This window comes from Eretmochelys imbricata, chromosome 2 (genome assembly GCF_965152235.1).
Source record: "Eretmochelys imbricata isolate rEreImb1 chromosome 2, rEreImb1.hap1, whole genome shotgun sequence".
In the NCBI taxonomy this organism is placed as follows: domain Eukaryota; kingdom Metazoa; phylum Chordata; order Testudines; family Cheloniidae; genus Eretmochelys; species Eretmochelys imbricata.
The window spans coordinates 182161047-182186000 of NC_135573.1; the positions used below are offsets into that span (position 1 = coordinate 182161047).

The 24954-nt window shown below is 45.2% G+C and overlaps 1 protein-coding gene across 1 annotated transcript in view; it reads right to left on the minus strand.

Annotated features, from left to right (window-relative positions):
* Nucleotides 1–24954, minus strand: part of AVL9 (AVL9 cell migration associated) — a 69265-nt gene that overhangs the window by 34419 nt on the left and 9892 nt on the right. Inside the window, exons 2-4 of the mRNA XM_077811061.1 lie at nucleotides 19034–19154; nucleotides 10469–10554; nucleotides 820–891 (exon numbers count right to left, since the gene is read on the minus strand). Coding sequence (XP_077667187.1) covers nucleotides 820–891; nucleotides 10469–10554; nucleotides 19034–19154 — 279 coding nt within the window. The remainder of the gene's footprint in view (nucleotides 1–819; nucleotides 892–10468; nucleotides 10555–19033; nucleotides 19155–24954) is intronic.

Consider the following 24954-nt stretch of genomic DNA (forward strand, 5'->3'; position numbering starts at 1 on the left):
GTTGCAGCATTGGCTGGCATACCCATGCTATCTTAAATCTAGCTAGCGGTGAAGACATAGTAGCATGGGCTAGCAAAGTAAGTACATACCCAGGGTCCCCAGCATACTTCTACAGCCTGCACTGAAATCTGTGCCATCATGGTGTCACTATTTTTAGTCATAGTAGCAAGTCTAAAGCTAGCATGGATACATCAAATCATGCTGCAACCACACTTCCAATTGCAGCATAGACATACACTGAATGGAATATACAATTACTGACAGGCTTCCTGGAACAATTATTAAAAATGCAAATAGATCATATCAAGACTCACGATAAAGTACATGCATTTTTCCATGCAGTGGTGTTGTAGTCATGTCAGCCCAAGGATGTTGGAGAGACAAGGTGGATGAAGTAATATCATTTACTGGACCAACTTCTGTTGGTGAGAGAGACACGCTTTTGAGCCACACAGAGCTCTTCTTCAGGTCTGGAGAAGGAACTCCTAGTGTCACAGCAAAAGCTGGGAGTACCTTTCCCAAACCTGAAGAGCTCTCTGTGGCTCAAAAGCTTGTTTCCCTCACCAACAGAAGTTGGTCCAACAAAAGACATTACCTCACTCACCTTGTCTCTCCAGTTGAAGGAGTTATAATAAAATTTGAGTGCGTTGGCCTTCTAACATAGCTGTGATTTCAGTGCTCATTTTGTTACATTTTAAAGTGTTTCTAACAAAGAACATTTAAAATAATGAAAGTTTCCAAACAAAAATTTGTCAAACCTGTTTTCTGTGTGTATTCTTTAAAAACAAAAGTTTAAATATTTGTTCGTCACTCTCTTACCAGCTGACTTAGAACACAGACACTTTTCTGTACTGTTTCTCGGGTGACATCTGCTTGCCGCACTTTCAGTGCCTAAGAAAAGAGTATTACAATATTTTTACATATATGTATTTTTAAAATTATTTTTAAAGCCAGTTACCAGAAAACCACCACTGATCGAAAACAAAACCCAGAATGTGCTATTTGAGAATGGGCCTACCCAGTGACATACAAATGACATTTTTAATAAGGTATGCAACAACTTTTTAGATGACAGAAAAAAAGATTTTTTTCTAATGTACAGATTGTGATTAATAAACCAAATACATTTTTTTGCCAAATACTAGTAAGCCAAATATAATGAAACCTGAGACTATACTAATACATATCTAACATTCCTACTGAAATCAAAAATCCGTTCTTCTATCTTTTGTAAGAAACTCCTCAGTGACAAAGTCATAAAAATCTAGTAAGCTGCACAAGTACCTAAGCAGTTCCTTTTCGATGGTCAGTGAAACCAAGCTGGACAGGTGTTTGCCACTGTAGGTGTTGTATGTGAATGTCTAAATGCATTTTAAAGTTGAAAAAAGACCTTTCCACTGTGGCTGCAGAGTAAGGAATAATCAGAATTAAGGTAGCCAATTTTTTGACCTTAGAGAAGCAAGTTTGTAAATCCAGCACATGAATAGTTCTATACAAGTCAAATGTACCTTTCTCTTGCCACTGTTCTCATTTGTACACAGCTTGGAATACAATCTACTAATGTAAAAAATATTTGGATAAGATGCTTCTTCCAGAGATTCGAGAGCATTAACCAGAAAATGTGTCTGGAACTCCTTGAATTGTTTTGGATTCAGCAACTGTACAAATTAAAGTTTCTCTACACTTTCAAATTGTACCAATAACTATTATCTGACATTGTCAACAACCTCAAAGAAGAGACATTTATACATTGCTTGGCCTTCACTTGCTCTTTTTTCCCCTCAAGGTTCACATGCACCTAACTCTGACACCTCTTTCCAAAACTCATCAAAAATTTGTTGCTTTCGACTAATAGGCTTGACCATCTCGGGAGTCTGCTGAATACAAAACCCAATATCATACATCTTGGTTTGAAGAACATGAAACATCACTTCTGTCACTTCAAACGTTGTTGTAGAGGCAAAGGAGAAACACAAACTGAAAATTATCAAGCACAGTTAGCAAACCCATGGCTGAGTGAAAAGACTGATCATCCCAAGCTACTGGATTCTGCACCACACTTTTGAAGAGTTCGGTCAGAGCGTCTCTGCCCATTTTACAGTTTGTACAAGCCTTGAATGAAAATTCCACCTTGTGGTACAAACAGAAGGCTGTCTCTGTTTAACTAGGTTTCCAAGAAGTTCAGTCCTTTGAAGATTGAGAGGAAAAAACTAGATATTCCTTCTAAATTTTTGAAGAAAATCAGTCTGCTACTGTTTGCTGCAAAATTGAGGACAAGATTTAAAAAACACAGACATAGCAATGAACAAAAAGTGCACAAAGAAACTTTTCATGAGCACGTTTCTGAGGCCTACCTACGTCACCTGCCATTACTGCTGCACTGCCATATGTCAGAGCTACAAACCTTGTCAACAAATTTAGACTTCTGGCACACAGTTTCAACATGCTGGCAAAGTCAGCTGCAGTTTGATGGTTACTAATGTCATTAAGAGCAACAAAGTGTTCCGTAACATCACTATTCTTGGTCACATAATGCAGTACAGTCAAAAGCTGGACTTATTGGGACTATCTGACGTTCCATCAAGTAAAATAGCAACAAATGGTGTTTCCTCAATTTCTTTGGCAATGGCATTAAGTTGGGTATTACTTACTGCTTTGATGAAGTTATTCTGAATTGTTCAATGTTCCAGAAAATAAAGTAGATGGTTTCCAAATGCTGCTTGAGTAAAGGATCTAACTCCCTGACTAATTCTAAGGTTTCTACATAATTGCCATGACTCAGGGAGTCATCCGTTTAGTTATCCCTAAAAAACACAAGCTCTTGTTCTATGAGGTTACATAAAACACAAATTAGTCTTTGCAAATAGCCTGATTCTGACAGTCTTTTTATTGTGTTGTCTCACAGCACTTCTCCACAGCTCATCTAACTGAAGATCAGTGCAAGCTTGTCCAAATGTTCGTAACTGTATACATCCTGTATAGGTGTTGCTGGCTACTAGTGACAACCACAAGCTCTATAATGGTTCTTTAGGTTGTTGTATCCTGCCTTGTTCCATACATTCTTTTCATTGATGAAAAGTAGACAGGGTCAGTAGTATAGCTTGTTTGTTTTCACACACTCACAGATCCATTCACAATTATACACAGCTTCACAGAAATACAGTTTCAGATCCCTAATTGCAATTTTGGTTTAGGCTTCCATTATTTATAATGTGTGTTTCTGTTGTAGTCTATTGCACTAAATGAATTATTGAACAAATTTGGCACAAAACTTTCCATCCTGATGAGGAGTTAACATTGCTAGCTCTGTTCAATCACAGATGACACAATTCTACACTTGCATGCCTAAGCTAATTTTTCCAGTGCACAGCTGGTCAGGAAGTCAGCTGCCTACAGTCAGGTTGCCTAGGCAATGTGATGTAACTCGGAGCACTGCACGCCTTGCCAGCAAAACAAGACAACAGCCAACATGAACAGATTAATTACATGCAAGGCTTTCATATGCTTGTAGAATAAAACATTTTTTGTGAATTCTGAGGCATGCAATGCATGTGCTGCATACATAGACAGCATGCCACTCCGCCTAGTTCATTGCTGTCTATGGCCCTCCCCCCATGTTGCTGCCACTGAAAATTCCATCGACTTCAATGGTGCAGTATCAGACCTTAAGGCAATATGCTTTACAACACTACAAATAGTCAGAACAATTGGTCACAGTTGTTCTTAACTCGCTGCACAGACAGTAGTTGCAAACAAAATCATAGGGTATGTCTACACTACGAAATTAGGTCGATTTTATAGAAATCAATTTTTAGAAATCGATTTTATACAGTCGATTGTGTACGTCCCCACTAAGAGCATTAAGTCGGCGGAGTGCGTCCTCAATACCGTGGCTAGCATCGATTTACGGAGCGGTGCACTGTGGGTAGCTATCCCACAGTTCCCGCAGTCTCCGCTGCCCATTGGAATTCTGGGTTAAGCTCCCAATGCCTCATGGGGCAAAAACGTTGTCGAGGGTGGTTTTTGGTACATGTCATCAGTCACCCCTCCCTCCCTCCCTCCATGAAAGCAACGGCAGAAAACCGCTTCGTGCCTTTTTTCCTGGGCTACTTCTGCAGACGCCATAGCACGGCAAGCATGGAGCCCGCTCAGCTCACCGCAGCTGTTGTGAGCATTGTAAACACCTCGCGCATTATACTGGAGTATGTGCAGAACCGGGCTAAGAGACGCCAGCACAAGGACGATTGTGAGGAGGACATGGACACAGACATTCCTGAAAGCACGGGCTGTGGCAATTGGGACATCATGGCGGCAGTGGGGCTGGTTGATACAGTGGAATGCTGATTCTGGGCCTGGCAAACAAGCACAGACTGGTGGGACTGCATAGTGTTGCCAGTATGGGATGATTCACAGTGGCTGCGAAACTTTCGCATGCATAAGGCCACTTTCCTTGAACTTTGAGAGTTGCTTTCCCCTGCCCTGAAGTGCAGGAATATTAAGATGAGAGCTGCCCTGACAGTTGAGAAGCGAGTGGCAATAGCCCTGTGGAAGGTTGCAATGCCTGACTGTTACCGGTCAGTAGGGAATTAATTTGGAGTGGGCAAGTCTACTGTGGGGACTGCTGTGATCCAAGTAGCCAATGCAATCACTGACGTTCTGTTAACAAGGGTAGTGACTCTGGGAAACGTGCAGGTCATACTGGATGACTTAGCTGCAGTGGAGTTCCCTAACTGTGGTGGGGCAATAGACGGAACACATATCCCTATCTTGGCACTGGACCACCTTGCCAACCAGTATGTAAGCCACAATAGGTACTTCTCAATGGTGCTGCAAGCACTTGTGTATCATAAGGGACATCAATGGGGGAAGGCCAGGAAAGGTGCATGACGCTCGCATCTTTAGGAACTCCAGGCTGTTCGAGCAGTTGCAAGAAGGGACTTACTCCCCAGACCAGAAAATTACTGTTGGGGATGTTGAAATGCCAATAGTGATCCTTGGGGACGCAGCCTACCCCTTGCTCCCATGGCTCATGAAGCCGTACACAGGCAGCCAGGACAACAGTAAGGAGCAGTTCAGCTATAGGCTGAGCAAGTGCACAATGGTGGTAGAATGTGCCTTTGGACGTTTAAAAGCTCGCTGGCTCTGTTTGCTGACCAAGTTAGACCTCAGTGCAACCAACACTCCCATTGTTATTGCTGCTTGCTGTGTGCTCCATAATATCTGTGAGAATAAGGGGGAAGATGTTTATGGCGGGGTGGGAGGTTAAAGCAAATCGCCTGGTGGCTGATTTTGAGCAGCCAGACACCAGGGTGATTAGAAGAGCACAGCTAGGCACGCTGCACATCAGAGAGGGTTTGAAAACCAGTTTCATGACTGGCCAGACTACGGTGTGACAGTTGTGTGTTTCTCCTTGATGCACACCCACCCCCTTTGTTGATTTTATTTCCGTGTAAGCCAACCACCCTCCCCCCTTTGAAATAAAGTAACTATTGTTTTGAAACTATGCATTCTTTCTTTATTAATTAAAAAAAAAAGTGAGATAACTGACCAGGTATCCTGGGTGGGGTGGAGAAGGAGGGAAGGACAAGGGCACATTGCTTATTGTAGCCACACTACAAATCAAAACTGTTTGAATGACAGCCTTCTGTTGCTTGGGCCATCCTCTGGAGTGGAGTGGCTGGGTGCCCGGAGCCTCCCCTCCAACCACGTTCTTGGGCGAGGAGGATATGGAACTTGGGGAGGAGGGCAGGCAGTTATACAATGGATGCAACGGGGGTCTGTGCTCTTGTTGGCTTTCCTGCAGCTCCAACAGATGCTTCATCGTGTCCGTTTGCTCCCCCATTAGCCTCAGCATCGCCTCCTGCCTCTGCTCATCGTGGTCACTTAATGCTTTCCTGGCCTCTGACACTGAATGCCTCCATGCATTAAGCTGTGCCCAACTGGTGCGGGAGGACTGCATGAGCTCGGAAAACATGTCATCGTTTTTTTGCCTTCTAATCTGCGATAACCTCAGAGACGGAGATGATAGAGGGAGCATAGAAACATTTGCACCGGGGGTGGTGGTGGTGGGGGAGATAAAAAGGGAGACTCTTTCACAGTGAATCAAGCAATTCACAGCAGACAGCACATGTGTTTTAGGTACAAGGTCGCATTTTGCCTTTTATATTGAGCGCCTGCCGGTATGCTGACACATCACACATGGTTGGGCAACAGAATTCAGTTTCCAGGCAGCCATGTTAAGACTTTTGGTACACAGGGTTGGCTACTTATGCCTTCATAACATGTGGGAATGGTTTCAAACTGCAGTGCCATCCTTTCCCATAACAAGCAATGCCAGTTGGGTTTGCCATTTAAAAGGAGGGGCTGCAGTTTTTGGGTGGATGTACAGCACACACCTCCCCCCACCCAACCGCGTGGCTATTCTCTGGGATGATCCATTTTAGCCAAGCGCAAACAGCCCAGCATGAACGGGGTCCTTTTACTGTTCCCTTACAAAAATTCCCCTATTTCAACCAGGTGACCATGAATCATATCAGTCTCCTGAGGCTAACCCAGAAAGACATAGACTGAATGTTGCTTGAATGCGACCGAAACCCAGGACCATTCACTGCCATGCTTTGTGCTGCAACGATTCCAGACTACTTGCTACTAGCTTGGCATGGTAAAGTGTCCTATCATGAAGGATGAAAAAAGGCAGCCCTCCCCAGAAATCTTCTGCAAAGGCTTTCAGAGTACCTCCAAGAGAGCTTCACAGAGATGTCCCTGGAGGATTCCCACTCCATCCCCAGACATGTTAACGGACTTTTCCAGTAGCTGTGCTGGCCGTGAATGCATCCCAATTCTTCAGGGCAAATCAAACATTAAACACTATTTCTTTTAAACCCTGAACTGTAGTTACAAATGTGCACTCACCAGAGCTGCCTTCTCCAGTTTCAGGGTCAGGGATCCCGCCTGGGGAGGGTATTGGCTCCAGGGTGATGAAAAGGTCTTGGCTGCCGGGGAGAACGGATTCACCACTTGCCTGCTGTGCCTTCTCCTCCTCCTCCTCCACAAAATCCTCCACACTGTTGCGTGAGACTCCTCCCTTGCAGGTGTCCACGGACAGTGGTGGGGTAGTGGTAGGGTCCCCCCCCAGAATGGCATGCAGCTGATCATGGAAGCAGAATGTATGGGGCTCTGACCCAAGCAACCGTTTACCTCCTTTGTCTTTTGGTAGGCTTGCTTCAGCTCCTTAACTTTCATGCGGCACTGCTGTGTGTCCCTGTTGTAGTCTCTCTCCACCATGCCCTGTGCGATTTTGGCATATATATTAGTATTTCTTCTTTTTGATTGCAGTTCGGCTTGCACAGATTTTTCTCCCCATACACCAATCAGATCCAGTGTCTCCCTTTCAGTCCATGCTGGAGCTCGTTTTCGATTCTGGGGGGACTGCACGGTCACCTGTGCTGCTGAGCTCACCATGCTGACCAAACAGGAAATGAAATTCAAAATTTCCCGGGGCTTTTCCTCTGTACCTGGCTAGTGCATCAGAGTTCAAAGTGCTGTCCAGAGCGGTCACATTGGAGCACTGTGAGATAGCTTCCAGAGGCCAATACCGTTGAATTGCGTCTGCACTACCCCAAATTCGACCCAGCAAGGTCGATTTTAGCGCTACTCCCCTCGCCAGGGAGAAGTACAGAAGTCGATTTTAAGAGCCCTTTAGATCGATGGAACAGGGTTGGTTGTGTAGACGCGTTCATTTTAAAATCTACCTAACGTGGCTAAATTTGACCTAACCCCGTAGTGTAGACCAGAGCACAGAAATGTTAAGCTGAAAGGGACCTCAAAAAGCCATCTAGTCCACCCCTACTCCCCGATGCTGAGGCAGGACTAAGTATACCTAGACAACTTCTGACAGGTGTTTGTCAAACTTGTTCTTAAAATCCTCCAAAGATGGGGATTCCACAATCTCCTTTGGCAACCCTTATAGTTTGAAAGTTTTTTCTAATATCTAACCTAAATCTCCCTTGTTGCAGATTAAGCCTGTTACTTCTTGTCCTACTTCTAATGGATAAGGAGAACAACTAATCGTTGTAACAGCTCTTAACATATTTGATGACATTTATCAGGTCATTCCCCTCAGTCTTCTTTTCTCAAGACTAAACACACACAGGTTTTTTTAATCTTTATACGTCAGGTTTTTTTTAAACCTTTTTATCATTTTTTGTTGCTCTCTTCTGGACTCTCTCCAATTTGTCCATGTTTCCTAGCATGTGGTGCCCAAACGTGGACACAATACTCCAGGCTGACCTTGACAGTGCAGAGCAGATTGGAACAATTCTCTCCTATGTCTTACATATGACACTCCTGTTAATACACCCCAGAATTACATTTGCCTTTTTTCACAACTGCATCACAATGTTGTTGCATATTCTATTTGTGATCCACTGTAACCCCCAGATCCTTTTGTGGGATAGTAGTTCCTAGCCAGTTTATTCTCCATTTTATAGTTGTGCATTTGATTTTTCCTTCCTAAATGTATAACTTGCACTTGTCTTTATTGAATTATATCTTGTTGATTTCAGAGCAATTCTTCAATTTATCAAAATCATTTTGAATTCTAATCCTGTCCTCCCAAGTGCTTGCACCCCTCCCAGCTTGGTGTCATCTGAAAATTTTATGAGCAGAGTCTCCACTCCATTATCCAAGTCATTAATGAAAATATTAAATAGTACCGGACTTATAACAGATCCCTATGGAGCTCCACTAGATATGCTCTCTCAGTTTGACAGTGAACCATTGAAAACTATTCTTTGAGTATAAGTTTTCAACCAATTATGCAACAACTTTATAGTACTTTCATCTAGACCACATTTGACTAATTTGCTGAGTATTACTCAGATGCTATGCACAGTCTTTGATACTGAAGACTGTTGAAAAGGCACCAGCATAAATAGAAGGCAATGGGATGGGGAAGAAACAGGTGATTTGACAAGCAAAAGGCCACAACCTCTCCCTCCTCCTTCTCTGACACAATACCTATACAAAGGGACCAGTTGAAAAGCTTTTGCCTGGAAAGAGTGTGTCATGCTCGGGCATTTTCTTCTAGCCAGCTGTAAATGGAAGTGGCAACACCTGTGGCGTCAGCTACTCTCTCAGCTAGAAGAAATAGTTCTAACATTTATCAGCAGGGCTAGAAAGGGTAGAGACAGAAATCATATAGTCAAATGATTCTCTTATACTGTACAAAACAGCAACAATGTGGATTACAGCCCACATATCTACCAAAGAGCCAGATTGGGCAGAATTCTGAAGTTGTTGCTACATAAAACACATATTGCTTTATATTCCACTTGTTCCAAAACAGTTCAATTTAAAATCTATTTACCCTCTTAGTGGTTAGTAAACAGCAGAGACTGAAATCAGCAGTATAACAAAACTAAGTTAAAACAACCATACAGTTAAATACAGACAGACTTTAACCACAGGTTACCACAATAAGGCCCTATTGCACAAATATTGAATAAACCAGAAGCAATACAAAAATAATAATAAAATTGCAATTATGCATTTAATATTGTACAAGAACAAACAGACTTTAACGGAATCCAAATGTGATTGGGGGACAATATAAAGTACACAGCATGTCATTTAGCACTTCTGAAATAAAAGTTATCCAGAACTCCCTCTAAAAACTATTAGACATTCAAGGTTGTTGCATGTCATTGGAAAGGTTATTATACATATTTTAAAATAAGTGTGTAATAACATTAGAGAGTAATTATAACTACAAACATTTATAATGTGCCCACCACTTTTTAAAATCTTGGCACGTTGCACATATATCAGATCAAGTACAAGACAATTTCCCCAAAGAGAGTGGGACAATACACACTACAACCTCCTTACTACCCTTGCAGCCCCAAAATACTTCCCTGAAAATCTAATTGGTCTGGACAATAGAGAACCACATTTAATGGAAAACCTGTGCAAAGGAGAATTTTGATCCACCTTGAAAATTTACTTTTTGCAAAGGAGACCAATATCTTTTCTGGAAATAAAGGAGTTACATGAAGGAAGAATTTGTGTCTGTGCAATAGACAATAGAGGTACCCAAAGATCTTCTAAGGGCTGCTACTGGAATAATTTAAACCTGCTTTCAGCATTTCCCTGGCAATATAAATTCTTAGCTAGTCTGACAGATTCTTCCAGCTTACTTCAGCTTCTGGGAGCTCTTGCTTGGTAGATTCACTGTAACCAAAACATATAATGGGATGTGTAGGGAGACTGACATGGACCACAATGATCCTGGTGGTGAAAGGACAGACTTCTTCAGCTCTGAAGGTGCCTACTCTGCAGATTCATAGGTTTCAAGGCCAGAGGGACCATTCTGATCATTTAGGGTTGATCTCTTGCATAACGAAGGTCATATAATTTCACCCATTCATTTCTGCAATTTTACTCTTGCATATTTGCAACTATAAATTACCTTGGCTTCAATCTGCCTATAGCAAGAGACACCGTATATTGTGGTTCGATCTCCACATCTTGGTGGCAAGTGGAAAAACACAGTATCTAAGAAAGGAGAGAAAAAGCTTCATCAGCCACCAACAGAACGATATATCAACATTTTGTATTTTCAGCTCTGTAGTCATCTTTTTCAACATTACTCTCATTTACAAAAGCCTTACTCAAGAAATTGCACTTTCTACCAGCTCTACCCTTTTGTAAGTAGAGCTGAAGTCTTTTTGTCTAAACCTGTGACCCAACTGCTCAAGTAACTACTAAACAACTCACTTTGTCTCCATACAAAGGTGCCAAATAAGCAATATTTATGCTATGACGTGACAAAGGGCACTAAAAAAAAAAAAAGAGCTTTTCATTATAACCTATAGGATTTACTTCAAAGCTATACAGTGTTTAATAATTATGCAAACAGATAGATATACTACTGCCACTAACTGTTAATTCAGGGGTTCTCAAACTGGGGGTCACGAGGTTATTACATTGGGGGGGTCATGAGCTGTCAACCTCCACCCCAAACTCCGCTTTGCCTCCAGCATTTATAATGGTGTTAAATATATAAAAAAGAGTTTTTAATTTATAAGGGGGGTTGCACTCAGAGACTTGCTATGTGAAAGGGGTTACCAGTAAAAAAGTTTGAGAGCCACTGTGTTAATTGCTAATTTACAGATACAGCAAAGGCAAAGCAGTCATTAGAAGAATTCTGTTTTGCAGTTCACAACAACATTTCACTATGAAGCAAACCCTGTCTTGAGAGTGACTAAAATTGGTTACTGACTTTGTAATAATGAAATGAAACAGAACTGTACTTAAAAATATGGAGTAGTCTCTTGAGACAAGGAGTTAGGTACTAAAAATTGTCAGTCCCTTTTATAGATTTCACTACATTCTAAAGAGATAGGCTAGGGGTTTAGTAGAATTTTTAATAAATGTCTCTCCAAGCCAATAAACAAGTAGCCTAATTCCCCATTTCATGGAACCCTAGTAACTCCTACACTGTGAATTACTCATAACCTGCACAGGAAAATCAGGCCCAATATGTTATAGTAAATTTACAGTAATCTTAATTTGAAATACATTTGGTAATCCCAAATGAAATCTTTAGTGTGTTTCTGGCCATAAAACTCAAGGATATACACCTCACCAGGTTTAGTTGCTTTGTTGCTATGCTAGCTTTGAAGCAATCTCTCTTACTTCAAAATATGCATTAATGACCTGTTGCTGTGGTAATGAAATGACAGAAAGTCAACTATTTAGCTTTCATGCATAGGACTGTGGCACTGAGCCAATGTAGAAACAACTTCACTCACCTGCTCCTACTTCCTGCTTTAGAATGCACTCAGTAGATCATTTGATATTTAATTATACAGAAATGAAACAAAGTCAGGACCCAACACAGAGTCAAGGAGTGGCCTTTTACTGATGCAAAGATAAATTCTTTTGATACAACTCCTATACTTTTGCTACCAATTCCAGATGAAATACCTCTAAAATTTAGAGGGTCAGACAATTTGCATTAGAAACATAACAAAACCCTAACTAAAAGTAGTATCAGGGTATTTGTGTGGATTTTACAATTTCTTCTTTTTAAAAATTTTCTTCTCCTCTGTTGCTGTGCAGAGGAAAAACAGTGACTCATCTTCTCATAACTTTTGTTCTTCGAGATGTGCTGTTCATTCCAATCAGGTGTGTGCACGCCGTGTGCATGACAGCCAGAAGATTTTCCCCTAGCAGTATCCATAGGGTCGGCCTGGGCGCCCGCTGAAGTTGCGCCTTCATGGCACCTAATATAGGGCCCTGCCAACCCAACCTGACCCCCCCCCCATCAGTTCCTTCTTACCGGGTACCCTGACAGAGGGGTAGGATGGAGGGTATTGGAATGGACATGAACAACGTATCTCGAAGAACAACATTTACGAGAAGGTGAGTAACCGTTTTTTCCTTCAAGTGCTTGTTCATATCAATTCAAAGCAGGTGAATCACAAGCCCTTCAGGAGGCAGGGTCAGAGTTGTCCACCAGCTAGAATACCGCTCTACCAAAGGTCATGTCGTCTCTGGCCTGCTGGGTAATCGCATAATGTGCAGGGAAAGTGCGTATTGCAGACCACGTTGCTGCCCTGCATATTTCCTGGGTAGGAACCGGAGCTAGGAAAGCTGCTGAAGAGGCCTGCACCCTGGTGGAGTGTGCAGTGATTGGAGGGCTCGCACCTGGGCCAAGTTGTAGCACTGTCAAATGCAGGACATGATCCACAACGAAATTTGTTGGGAAGAGACTGGAAGACCCTTCTGTCCGCCACAGCCACAAACAGTTGAATGGACTTCCGGAATGGTTATGTTCTTTTAATATAAAAGGCAGGGGGTCTGAAGATATACAAAGAATGAAGCCTCTGCTTTCTGCCCCTCGAGTGTAGCTTAGGATAGAACACTGGAGGAAGATGTCCTGGTTGATGTGAAACTGGGAGACAACCTTTGAGAGGAAAGCTGGATGTTGCCCGAGCTGAACCTTGTCCTTACAGAACATGGTGTAAGGGGGCTCTGATGTTAGGGCCTTGAGCTCAGACACCCCCCTGGCTGAGGTTATTGCCACCAGAAATGCCACCTTGTACGAGAGGTAGAGCAGGGAGCATGTCTCTAGTGGTTCAAAAGACAGCGCCGTCAATCTGGAAAGGACCAGGTTGAGGTCCCAGGGTGGGACCGGCTTCCTGACTTGCGAATATAGCCTGTCGAGACCTTTGAGGAAACGGCTGACCATAGGGCTGGCAAAGATTGACCGGACCTCTGAGCCTGGATGGAAGGCAGAGATGGCAGCCAAGTGAACCGTTACTGACAACATGGACAGCCCCTGCTGCTTGAGATGGAGAAGATAGTCTAATATAAGTTGCACAGAGATGAGTGTCAGGGACGAATGATGCTGCGCCAACCAGATTAAAAATCTCTTCCACTTGGCAAGATAGGTAGCCCTGGTGGAGGGCTTTCTACGGCCAAGGAGGACTTGTCTAACTGGGTCTGAGCAAGAGAGCTCCGTTGGGTTCAGCCATGGAGCTTCCATGCCGTGAGGTGCAGCGACTCAAAGTTTGGGTGCTGAAGTTGACCGTGATCCTAAGTTAGTAAGTCTGGGAAGAGCGGCATGGTGACTGGAGCTTCCAGGGACATTTCCAGGAGTGATGTGTACCAGTGCTGGCGAGGCCAGGATGGGAATATCAATATCACTGAAGCTTGTTCCCTCTGTATCTTGAGGAGCACCTTGTGAACGAGAGAGATAGGCAGAAACACGTATAGGAGACAGCCTCCTCCCATGGGAAGGCTGAACGTGACCGCGATGGAACCAGGGCTGTGATTCCAGAGGGAGCAAAACTGCTGGCACTTCCTGTTGTGTCACGTGGCAAACAGGTCTATCTGGGGAAAACCCCACTGATGGAAGATTGAGTTTGCAACATCCGGGCGAAGGATCGACCTGCTGAGATAGTCCACCAACTCGTTCTGTACTCCAGAGAGGTATGATGCTTTCAGATGTATCAAATGCTCTACACAGAAGTCCCGCTTCCTGGTACAGGGGACAGAAGCATGCACCCGCCTGTTTGTTGATATAAAACATTGCCGTGGTGTCGTCTATCATAACTGATACACATCTCCCTGTCAAAGTGGGCTCGGAAAGTCTGGCATACAAGGCACACCGCTCTCAACTCTGACACTGATGTGGAGAGCGAGTTCCGCCTGAGACCAGAGGCCTTGTGTCCTGAGGTCTTCCAAATGTGCTCCCCAGCACCAAGGCTGATGCATCCATCACTAGCGAGAGAGACAGCTGGGGGCTGGTGAAGGGGACTCCTGCACATACTACCTGTGGGTCAAGCCACCACAGGAGGGAGTCGAGTACCGGGCAGGGTTACAATCCTGTCGAAGCTGTCCCAGACTGGCTGATACACTAACACTAGCCATAACTGAAGAGATCAAAGTTTGAGTCTGGCATGCTGTACTACATAGGTATAAGCCACCACACGTCCCAGGAGTTTCAGGCAATTCCTCGCGGTGGTGGGGAACTGCCTGAGACCTTGTATGGTGTCGCCGAGGGACTGAAGCCTTGCTTTCAGGAGGTATGCCCTGGCTTGTGTTGAGTCCAGTACCGCCCCTATAAACTCTATCCTCTGGACCGGGGACAACTTTGATTTCCCCTCATTCAGAAGGAGGCCCAGTTTGTCGAACGTTGTTCTTTTGAAGTCGACTTGTGCCTCCACTTGAGACCTGGAGCGGCCCTTGATGAGTCAGTCATCGAGGTACGGGAACACCTGTACCTGCCGCCTGCACAGGAACGCAGCCATGACTGCCATGCACTTGGTAAACACTTTAGGTGCTGCCGACAGGCCGAATGGAAGGACTGTAAACTGGTAGTGGGTGTTGTTCACCACAAACCTGAGGTATTTTCTGTGGGACAGAATTATTGCTATGTGAAATTACGGGTCCTTCAAGTCGAGAGCGGTATACTAGTCTCCTGGATCTAATAAAGGGATGATGGAGGCCAAAGAGACCATGCGGAACTTGAGCTTCGTCATGAACTTGTTGAGTTCTCACAGGTCTAGGATGGGCCTGAGCCTGCCTTTGGCTTTCGGTATTAGGAGATACCGGGAATAGAAACCCTTGCCCGTCTGCTCCTGAGGAACCTCTTCCACTGCCCCTAGCGAAAGGAGCAAGTGCACCTCCTGTATAAGGAGTTGCTCGTGAGAGGAGTCCATGAAGAGGGATGGGGAAGGAAGGCAATGGGGGGGGGCACAGAATTGGATGGAGTATCCTCTCTCTACCGTGCGGATCACCCAGCGGTCTGAAGGGATACGGGACCATGTACAGTAGAAAAGGGAAAGGGAAAGGACAAAAAGGTGAGGCAGGGTAGATCCAGTTCTTGTTCTGGTGTGCCGTCCTCAACCACACCTTCAAAAGGCCGGTTTGGGGCCAGGGCAGCTTGGGTTGGCCAGAGCCCTGGCCTGAGGATGAGTGTGGCCTCTTCCTGACTCCCCTATTCCTCTTCCGGGAACCATATGGTCTGTTTTGCTGGTAAAACCGCAGAGGAGGCTGCGGCCTAAAGTGCCTGCACTGTGTACCAGGGGGGTGTATGCCCAGGGATTTGAGGGTGGCCCTCAAGTCTTTTAAACTGTGAAGTTTCCTGTCTGTCTTTTCAGAGAATAGGGCCTGACCTTCAAAGGGGAGTCCTTCGTGAGGGAGTCCAGAGACCTGAAGCCAAGAGGACCTTCTCATGGCCACCACGGTAGCCATGGTTCAGGAGGCCATGTCGCCACCGTCAAGAGCCAACTGCAAGAGGTCCTGGAAATGAATTTGCCTTCCTCCACCAAAGCATTAAATTCGGTGCAGGAGTCTGGTGGTAATAGCTCATCAAACTTGGCCATTGCTCCGCAGGTGTTAAAGGAGTACCTACTAATAATGGCATGCTGGTTTGAAATGTGGAGCTGTAAACAACCGATGGAGTAGACTTTCCTCCTGAACAAGTTCACCTTTTTCACCTCCTGATTTTTAGGGAAGGGTCCCTGGAACCCATGATGCTCCCTTTGGTTTGTAGCATCCACCACCAAAGAGTTGGGTGGAGGATGAGAATAGAAATGCTCGTATCCCTTTGAAATAGCATCTCTCATTTCTCTTAGCTGTAGGGGGCAAAGAGACCGGAGTGTGCCGCAAAGTTTTTGTGGTCTCATTTATAGACTTGATGAGTGGGAGCGCAATATGCGAGGGCCCAGAGGGGGCAAGGATGTCCACCATGGGATCAGCATCCTCTACCAGTTGCTCTGCCTGGATCCCCAGGTTCTGGGCCACCCTACGCAACAACTGTTGCAGAACTCTGTTATCCTCCAAGGCCAGGGTTGTTGAAGTGCCCCCAACGGCCTCATCTAGGGAGGACAAGAATGATAGCACCGGCACATGGCCTTGGTCACTGCCCTCGACACCAAGATGGTCACACTGTTTGTTAGGTTACTCTATTGCTGGTGCCAAGGTGGTTGGTGCCGGTGCTGAGGTCCAAGCGGAAGGCGGAGGTATCAGCATAGTCTCCGGTGCCAGCTGCTCTAAGGGGGTGAAGGATGCTGACACAACCGACACTGACCTGGATCTTGAAGCCTGGCTCTGACCCTGGGCTTGATGATTGGACTCCCTGGGCCTAAAAGGCCACTGAGCTGGTGGTTGCCATTGAAGTGGCCAGGGTGCTGGAGGATCTAGACCTCCTGCTGCTGGACCTATCTGAGTGCTAGGACTCCACCTCAGACTCCGAGGTCTCCGGAAAGGAAGACCACGGAGGAGTGGTACGGGGTGGTGCCGAGCCTCTGGGGATTGATGCAGTCCCCCAACGTGGGCGGTCGCCACCAGGGAGTGGTGCAGTGGAGGTGGGGAGCGGTGTGACATAATTGATGGCTTGCCCCTAGATCAGATAGGAGGCCGGGTTATCACTGGTGCCTCGTCCCTCCTTGGAGAAGACAGTGCCGTCAGGCAAAGAAGGTCCTGCGCCACCTCAAAAGTCTCCATAGTCGAGGGGAGTTCAACGTCCCAGCCATGACAGTCTGGAGAACGGTAGTAGGCCGGGCTTGATTGGACCCCTTGCAGGGCAGGAGTCGACGAGCCCCTAGGAGGCACTGGGCCCGAAGCCAGCTGGATGGGCTGAGCCCTCGCTGCCACTGGCTCCTTAGGCTTAGGAGGGGGATCAGCATCTCTCCTGCTTCTTTTTCTTCTGAGGCACCAGGGATGAAGATCAGCGCCTGCCACAAGTCTTATGTTCAGCGCCGTCTCGGTGCCGGGAATTCTTAGCTTCCTTCCTTGGTGCCAGCTCACACGCAGTCGGCACCGGTACGCTGCGCACAGAGGCGGCGGCACTTGGCACGGGCTCCGCTGATCTGGGGTTGGACTGCAGAGGGAGGGCTGCCTCCATGAGGAGAATTCTGAGTCTCTGCTCGCGATCCTTAAGGGTCCTCGCAAACCCCTTGCAAATGCGGCACTTGTCCTTTTGGTGACTCTCACCGAGTCACTTCAAACAAGAAGTATGTGGGTCACTCTTTGGCATCAATTTCCCACAGACTTCACACGATTTGAACTCTGGCAACCGAGGCATGCCCCAGTGTTGGGGAACGAACTAGGGCGGAGGGGAGAGGCCCCGGCAACGGAAACTTAAGAGAAACTACTAACACTACTAACTAAATACAACTGACAGTGGGACATTACTAAAGGCACTTGCAAAAGCAAGAGTGAGGGAAGTTTCAGCTAGCTGTCACCGGCGGTAAGATGGAACTGGGGGGGCGGGGGGGAGTCGGGTCGGCAGGGCCCTATATTGGGCACCCTGAAGGCATGACTCCAGGGGGCACCCAGGCCAACCCTACGGATACTGCTGGGGAAAAATCTTCCGGCTGTCATGCACGCAGCGCACGCACACCTGATTGGAACTGACATGAACAAGCACTCAAAGAAGAAACAGACCAATTGACTGTACATGGCACCACAGTACACAATGAAAGGTACCACGGTACATAAAAAGTACGGTCACAAATGCACAAAGCAAAAAATCTGGAATGAAACAAAAAATTTCCCTCTAATCTTTCAGTTATAGGACCCTTTGGCATTACTTGTAAAAATAAAACACTTTCAGGTGTTCATTTTAAAGTGATCCCTGTTTCTCCGGCGCTTATAGTGCTATTTTGATACTGATTCAGAATTTGAAACTGCAAGTCCCAGACAATAGGACTTGTGTAAACTAATCCTTGGTTTCTCAGAGACCTGGTCTTCTTGAGGAGGAAGCATAAAGCAAGATTAAGAGAAAAATGTTAAATAAAATATTTCATTTTTCCATCTATAGACAGAGCAAAACCATCTATAGATATATTTACCTGTAGACTGCTATGCCTTGGCTAAGTCCTAAATAGTAACAACATCGCAAAATGATTCTCCCACCTTTTCATTCTGAAGGCCACTACTCTTCATAGCAAGTCCTCCTGCCCTTCTTATTGGTTGGTTCTCACTATATGATTTCTGCAGACTGTCCATAAGGATCTGTAGAACACATTTTGAGAACCACAGATCTATTTAAGCAAAAACAGATTGCTTTGTTCACAAGCTTTTGAATACTTTTTCTCCTACCTCCATAAATATTTACAGGACCAGATTTCCTTAATGAAGGTTTTGGGGACTGTGGGTTATTTTATTTTATAACCATAGGCAAGTGAGATTGTAACCTTTAAAGGAACCCCCTGTATTCAGTGAAGATTTCCTGCTGCTGGATGCATTCTCATGATCAGGGTTCAGTTTAAAGGCGCAGGTATTTTAAGTTGCTTCTTTTTACAGATTCCATTTCTGTAAAATCCATTTCTGCAGTTGTGGACTAAACTACAAAATAAAGATTAATAGAATTCAAGTAGTCAGAAGCCTGGTTAATTAATAGTTCAAGTGTCAGGATTCTTTCCCCCCTAGTAGAAGCACACAGGAGGATCCAGTGTCTTCAGCTACTGCCACAGATCCCCACTCAGATGCTGTAACCTCATGTTTGCTTTCTTACCTTCTTGATAGTTGTGAGCTCCATCTGGCAAGGCAAGGAAAGGCAAGTATTTCCATTCTTCTGGTAAACTGTGGCTGTCATGTCCTTCTCCTGAGAGGAGGGGAGGATAGGAGAATTCAACCTGAAAAGGGGCAGGGGGGGAGGCCATGTTATTCAAAACAGAAATAGATACAAACTGCCACACAAGATCAGTCCAGCAGTGCCTCAAGTCTAGAATTTTGTCTCCACTGGAGGCTAGAACCAAGTGCTTCAGACTAAGGTGCAAGAAATTCCATTGTGAACAACCTGTATGACGGTCTACATCCTTTATACCATCTACTTGTGGATGATGTCACTACAGTAAAACCTCAGAGTTACGGGAATGGGAGTTGTTCGTAACTCAGAACAAAATGTTATGGTTGTTCTTTCAAAAGTTTACAACTGAACATTGACTTAATACAGCTTTGAACCTTTACTATGTACAAGAAAAATCCTGCTTTCCCTCTATTTTTATTAGTTTATGTTTAATACAGTACTGTACTTGCCCTTTTTTGGGGAGGAGGGGGTCTCTCTGGTGCTTCCTGATTGTGTACTTCCCTTTCCAAACAAGGTGTGTGGTTGACTGGTCAGTTGGTAACTCTGGTGTTCATAACTCTGAGGTTCTACTATATCTATATTTATAACTAAGTACTATTTTGGATCTTATTAAGCCCTTGCCTTCAGTAATCTCTTGGTGCAATAAGTTTCACAGGTTAGTTGTGTGCTAATAGTATTTATTTTTATCAGTTTTAAAAGTGTTGCTTTGCAATTTGATTTGAAGGCCTTTTGTTCTTGTACTGGGAGAAGAGATAAATGGGAACTTCCAATTTACCATCTGTATCTCATTCATTATTCTGAATACCTCAATCATATCCCCTATTCATCATCTTTCTAGTTAAGAATCCTAATCTTCTCAATCTCTCTTCATATGAAGTCTCACTATACATCTAATCATTTATCGCCCACCTCTGGACCCCTTTTTTTTTTGGTGTGTATTTCTAGAGAAGGGTTGACTAGACTTGAACAGAATACATTCAAGGGGAAAAACATAGCATTTATTTATATAACGCCATTATAATACAGTCAGTACTTTCTATCCCATTTTTTATGCAACCTAACTTTTTATTGACCACTTCTGTGCATCAAGTAGATATTTTCATTAAGCTGTCTAGTGACACCTAGGTCTTCTGCCTGACTGGTTATAGTTAAAATAGAATGTAAAAGAATGAACAAAGCATCTTGTTTTGTGCAGTTGAAAATCTACACCTACTATATGGTTTTGAGGGTGGAGGGAAGAAAATGTTTTCAATTCAAGTACACAAATCAATTTGTCAGCGATTGAAAGAGAAAGGATGACCCTTAAAATGTAAGACTCTACAAAAGTAACAGTAGTGCAGACTAATCAAGCAATCACTGGAAAAGTGAGTGAGATGGAGGTTCTGCTTTACCGAGTCACTGACATTATGGGTACTATCTTCAACAGTATAATAAATGTGACTCAATGTAATACTGCCAATTAAAAAAATCCCACAGAAATTTCTAAATGTAATAGTTAAATCAACTTGTCACAATGAGGGAGTGAGAGCTCTAGCCAAATCTTCATTTATCATTAAAGAGAGCAGAGGTTATTAAGGGAAAAAGTATAATTTCTGATAGAAGATGTTCAGCTGAAGATCAATCAGTTGTCAAACTTGTAAAAGTACAGTATTTTTCAAACATTGTTAACTTCCATAGAAGAGCATGCAAAGAAATCATGTAGGAAATCATTTCAATAGTATATGGTGTGACGGGGCAAGGCCAGATGGCTATAGAAAAGTAGTGGGAGATAGATATATTAGCTCCAGGCTAAACAAATCCCCGGTACCAGGTTAAGGCACGATCAAGAGGCATGCTTAGTCATGCAGGAGACCCTTCCTCAGGAGGATAACTTACACGAGCAAGTGAGGATATCATCTGACTTGATGCCGATCCAAAAGATCGAGGCAGCCAACATGATTAATTGCAACAGAGATGTGTTCTCTACAAAACCAGGGCGGACGACTGAGACCTATCACCGTATCCGCATGATCCCTGGAGCCAAGGTAACATTGAGACCCTACCAAATCCCACTTCTGATACCAGTTGTGACAAAGCTCTATCCTTGCCTCCGTGGGTCTCGCGTTTCCTGGCGGATTGCGCTAGCCTCAGAGGCTCACTGTGATCCGCCACGTAACCTTTCTTTCTCTAGAGACAAGGGTCACAGTCTACTGAGCCGTTTTCATCATAAGCCAGCAAGGGACGTGAGGAGAAGTTATCCTTCCTTGCACAGTCTCTGTTGTCTCCCAGTCTCAGTGATTAATCAGGGGGCAAAGGGGGGGGGGGGAGCCCGGGCCCACCCTCTACTCCAGGCTCCAGCCCGAGGACCCTAATAGTATCAGCTATGGTAGCTGACCTTTTAGAAACATGACATGTACAATTCCCTAGGCTACTTCCCCCACAGCAGCCCTCACTTCCTCAAGCTCCACTTCACCCTTACCTCAGGGCCTCCTTCCTTGTGCCTGATAATGGTGTGTACAACTCAGTCTCTCCAACAGCGCAACTTCCTCCCACAGCTCCTGACACGCACACCCACCTGACTGACTGGGAGGCTTTTACCTAGTTTCAGCCAGCCCCTGATTGGCTTCAGGTGTCCCAATCAACCTAGCATTCTTCCTGCCTTCTGGAAAGTTCTTAATTGGCCCCAGGTGTCTTAATTGACCTGGAGCAGCTGCCATTTCACTTATCCTGGTACCAGGGATTTGTTTAGCCTGGAGCTAATATATCTATCTCCCACTACTTTTCTATAGCCATCTGGCCTTGCCCCATCACAATGGATAATCAAATTTAAACCCCAATAATAATAATAATGGTGTGGGAGGGACAAGGGGGAATCAAGAGTAGTAGAAATCAGTAAGAAAATAAAATGGGAATTCCATTATGTCACCTTTACTCCAGATGTCGTTGAGTTGTGTGACATCTATATGGGAGGGGACGACACACACACACACACACAAAAACCCAGCCTCACAAATTGCAGTGTTGGTTTCAAATTCGCTTATTCCCGATTCATACTGTATCTCACACCATCATATGCAGGAATAGCTCCAGGCAATGCCAGAGAAAAATCAAAACTTCCTATGGTCACAGCCGCCCTGCACTTAACACTATAATCTTCTCACAAAGAACATGAGAGACACACAGAGAGAGAGAGAGAGAGAGAAAAGACGTAACAGAAAACGTAACTGATTTAAAGATAATTGTATTCCAGGATTCTACTTAAAACTCCTTTCTACTGAAAATGTATAAAAGATTGCTTGTTTCGTTCAAACTCAGCAATCAAGATAAACAGGAGAAGCATTTGGCTTCCAAATGAAAGAGGAATAATAGAATGAGATAGTGTATCCACGAGGTAGCAATTGTCTGCAATTTGATAGATTGTCAGTAAAAACTCATAGGGTATGTCTACACTACGGAATAAGGTCGAATTTATAGAAGTCGTTTTTTTAGAAATCGGTTTTATATATTCAAGTGTGTGTGTCCCCATAGAAAATGCTCTAAGTGCATTAACTCAGCGGAGTGCTTCCACAGTACCGAGGCTAGAGTCGACTTCCGGAGCGTTGCACTGCAGATAGCTATCCCACAGTTCCCGCAGTCTCCGCTGCCCATTGGAATTCTGGGTTGAGATCCCAATGCCTGATGGGGCTAAAACATTGTCACGGGTGGTTCTGGGTACATATCGTCAGGCCCCCCTTCCCTCCCTCCCTCCGTGAAAGCAAGGGCAGACAATCGTTTCGCGCCTTTTTTCCTGAGTTACCTGTGCAGACGCCATACCACGGCAAGCATGGAGCCCGCTCAGGTAACCGTCACCGTATGTCTCCTGGGTGCTGGCAGACGCGGTACAGCACTGCTACACAGTAGCAGCAACCCATTGCCTTCTGGCAGCAGACAGTGCAGTACGACTGGTAGCCGTTCTCGTCGTGTCCGAGGTGCTCCTGGCCACGTCGGCTGGGAGAGCCTGGGCAGACATGGGCGCAGGGACTAAATTTGGAGTGACTTGACCAGGTCATTCTCTTTAGTCCTGCAGTCAGTCCTATTGAACCGTCTTATGGTGAGCAGGCAGGCGATACGGATTGCTAGCAGTCGTACTGTACCATCTTCTGCCGGGCAGGCAAGAGATGAGGATGGCTAGCAGTCGTACTGTACCATCTTCTGCCAAGCAGCCATGAGATGTGGATGGCATGCAGTCCTTCTGCACCGTCTGCTGCCAGCCAAAGATGTAAAAGATAGATGGAGTGGATCAAAACAAGAAATAGACCAGATTTGTTTTGTACTCATTTGCTTCCCCCCCTCCCCTGTCTAGGGGACTCCTTCCTCTAGGTCACACTGCAGTCACTCACAGAGAAGGTGCAGCGAGGTAAGTCTAGCCATGTATCAATCAGAGGCCAGGCTAACCTCCTTGTTCCAATAAGAACAATAACTTAGGTGCACCATTTCTTATTGGAACCCTCCGTGAAGTCCTGCCTGAAATACTCCTTGATGTAAAGCCACCCCCTTTGTTGATTTTAGCTCCCTGAAGCCAACCCTGTAAGCCGTGTCCTCAGTCGCCCCTCCCTCCGTCAGAGCAACGGCAGACAATCGTTCTGCACCTTTTTTCTCTGCGGACGCCATACCAAGGCAAGCATGGAGGCCGCTCAGCTCACTTTGGCAATTAGGAGCACATTAAACACCACACGCATTATCCAGCAGTATATGCAGCACCAGAACCTGGCAAAGCGATACCGGGCGAGGAGGCGACGTCAGCGCGGTCACGTGAGTGATCAGGACATGGACACAGATTTCTCTCAAAGCATGGGCCCTGCCAATGCATGCATCATGGTGCTAATGGGGCAGGTTCATGCTGTGGAACGCTGATTCTGGGCTCGGGAAACAAGCACAGACTGGTGGGACCGCATAGTGTTGCAGGTCTGGGATGATTCCCAGTGGCTGCGAAACTTTCGCATGCATAAGGGCACTTTCATAGAACTTTGTGACTTGCTTTCCCCTGCCCTGAGGCGCATGAATACCAAGATGAGAGCAGCCCTCACAGTTGAGAAGCGAGTGGCGATAGCCCTGTGGAAGCTTGCAACGCCAGACAGCTACCGGTCAGTTGGGAATCAATTTGGAGAGGGCAAATCTACTGTTGCGGCTGCTGTGATGCAAGTAGCCCACGCAATCAAAGATCTGCTGATATCAAGGGTAGTGACCCTGGGAAATGTGCAGGTCATAGTGGATGGCTTTGCTGCAATGGGATTCCCTAACTGTGGTGGGGCCATAGACGGAACCCACATCCCTATCTTGACACCAGAGCACCAAGCCGCCGAGTACATAAACCGCAAGGGGTACTTTTCGATAGTGCTGCAAGCTCTGGTGGATCACAAGGGACGTTTCACCAACATCAACGTGGGATGGCCGGGAAAGGTACATGACGCTCGCATCTTCAGGAACTCTGGTCTGTTTCAAAAGCTGCAGGAAGGGACTTTATTCCCAGACCAGAAAATAACTCTTGGGGATGTTGAAATGCCTATATGTATCCTTGGGGACCCAGCCTACCCCTTAATGCCATGGCTCATGAAGCCGTACACAGGCAGCCTGGACAGTAGTCAGGAGCTGTTCAACTACAGGCTGAGCAAGTGCAGAATGGTGGTAGAATGTGCATTTGGATGTTTAAAGGCGCACGGGCGCAATTTACTTACTCGCTTAGACCTCAGCAAAACCAATATTCCCACTGTCATTACTGCTTGCTGTGTGCTCCACAATATCTGTGAGAGTAAGGGGGAGACGTTTTTGGCGGGGTGGGAGGTTGAGGCAAATCGCCTGGATGCTGGTTACGCGCAGCCAGACACCAG